Here is a 1,786-nt window from a genome sequence, read left to right on the forward strand (position 1 = left end):
TCTAGGCTACCTGTGTGGGCGGGGCCAGCTCACCTGCAGCTTGTCGTAGTGCGCCTGGCTGCTGCAGTGCGCCTTCTTGGCTTTTTCCTCATTGGAGTAAAACAGGAAGCAGAGGCGGCAGTAGTATCCCATCTTCACATGCTCCACGCCTGGACAGCCAATCACAGCGCAGCATTCTAACCTCATGTCTGTAACCATGGCAACAACTTCAGGGCACTTACCGACGGGGTTGTTGGGGTCGTAGGGCGGGAGAGCCGCCACACTGGGCTCAGCAGGGGGCGGGGCCTCTGTCTGTCCGTTCTGATTGGTCGACATCTCCATGTCCTGCAGAACAAAGTGAAGCTGGTGAAACGGGTCGGAGGTTTTGGTCGGTTCCAGATGATCCAAAGCTTCAGTAAAAGCCGGGTCCAGAAGACTGATTTGGACCTGGGTTCTGGAGAAACCTTTCCCCAGAGCTCCAGTAAAACAGCTTCTAATTGGTCCATTCAGGCTGACCCATGAGATCAGAACCACTTTGGTCCAGAATGGGCGCGCAGGAGTCTCTATGGAGACTGCAGACAGTCCTTAAACTGGCCTGGGTTCTTCCAGAACCTAACGGGTCAGAACCAAGGATGCAAGTAGTTTTTGATTAACAATAACTGAGAAGCTGATATTCAACTATCACTTCTGTTTCTACGTCGTCATCCGTGTTTATTCTAAATTCATGTTTGGTGCCGGAGGTTTAACGGGATTTTCCTGTGGAAATGTTCCTGAGTGGAATCGGTTCCTGTGGCGTGTGGATCGGCACACCGCCCCATCCAACCTGCTGCACTTTTATCGGCTCTGTGGTCTCAGAGATCTGGAAAATCGTGCCGTGTGGACCAGACTCATAAGCTCCTCTCCTCTCTGGCTCTGGTTGCTATGGTAACGTTTACACCTTCAAAATAAGATGCGCCACAAAAACAAACATTTTAACTCCTGATAAAGACAAATCAGTGGGAGCCCTGAGCCGTTTCTCTGCTAGGAGACGGCGACACGCCAAGTGCTGCTCAAGGCGGGAAGCAGGTCGATGTGGGAACCACCGAGCGACCGGGATGAGTCCGTCCTCCCTCTCCGGGCCTTTTCCCTTCTGGTCGGTCCCAGATGATCCAAACATCTCTGATCTGCTTCTTGCTCATTTTGCTGCTTGTGGCTGAATGTTGGCAAACAATCCGGTTAAAGGATTTTCAAAGTAAAAGATCCTCCAGACTCAAATAATACATAAAACAGAAATATTTCATTATTTCTTGTGTGGCCCGGTACCAATTAGTCCATGGACCGGTACCGGTCCACGGCCCGGGGACCACTGCTCTAAGGGACATCATTTGGTAATCGACAGGACTCGTTCTGATCCAACGAACCGTCGATCGATCATTGATTGTAAGTCCATTAATTGTTTGCATCCCCAGTCAGAACCCGGGTCCGACAGGCTACCGGGTCAGAACCGGCTAGAGAACATCCAGAACCTCAGAAGGACCAACAGAAACGAGACCAGAACACGGATAGCCGGTTCTGGTCTGTTACCGGGTCAGAACCTGGACTCACCTCTGGTTTCGTGTCGTCTGAACTTTCTTTCTCTGCCGAGTCTTTTTTCTCCACTGTGGCACCTTCAGTGATGTCACAGCTTGGCCCCGCCTCCTGCTCCTCCTCCTCTTCCTCCTCCGTCTCCCCGGCCTTGGCCTCCGTCTCCTCCTCTTCCTCCTCCTCTTCCTCACGGTCCTCCTCTTCCTCCTGTTTCTGCTTCTTGGCCGGTGGCTCCTCGGCGCCG

General features: G+C 52.5%; 1 protein-coding gene across 1 annotated transcript in view; it reads right to left on the reverse strand.

Moving 5' to 3' along the window:
* Positions 1-1,780, reverse strand: part of LOC103132421 (matrin-3-like) — a 4,428-nt gene extending 2,648 nt beyond the window's left edge. Inside the window, exons 1-3 of the mRNA XM_016667384.1 lie at positions 1,563-1,780; positions 222-326; positions 34-149 (exon numbers count right to left, since the gene is read on the reverse strand). Coding sequence (XP_016522870.1) covers positions 34-149; positions 222-321 — 216 coding nt within the window. The 5' untranslated portion in view covers positions 322-326; positions 1,563-1,780. The remainder of the gene's footprint in view (positions 1-33; positions 150-221; positions 327-1,562) is intronic.
* Positions 1,781-1,786: the final 6 nt, after the last annotated feature.

Source organism: Poecilia formosa, unplaced genomic scaffold (genome assembly GCF_000485575.1).
Source record: "Poecilia formosa unplaced genomic scaffold, Poecilia_formosa-5.1.2 Scaffold1048, whole genome shotgun sequence".
Lineage (NCBI taxonomy): Eukaryota > Metazoa > Chordata > Actinopteri > Cyprinodontiformes > Poeciliidae > Poecilia > Poecilia formosa.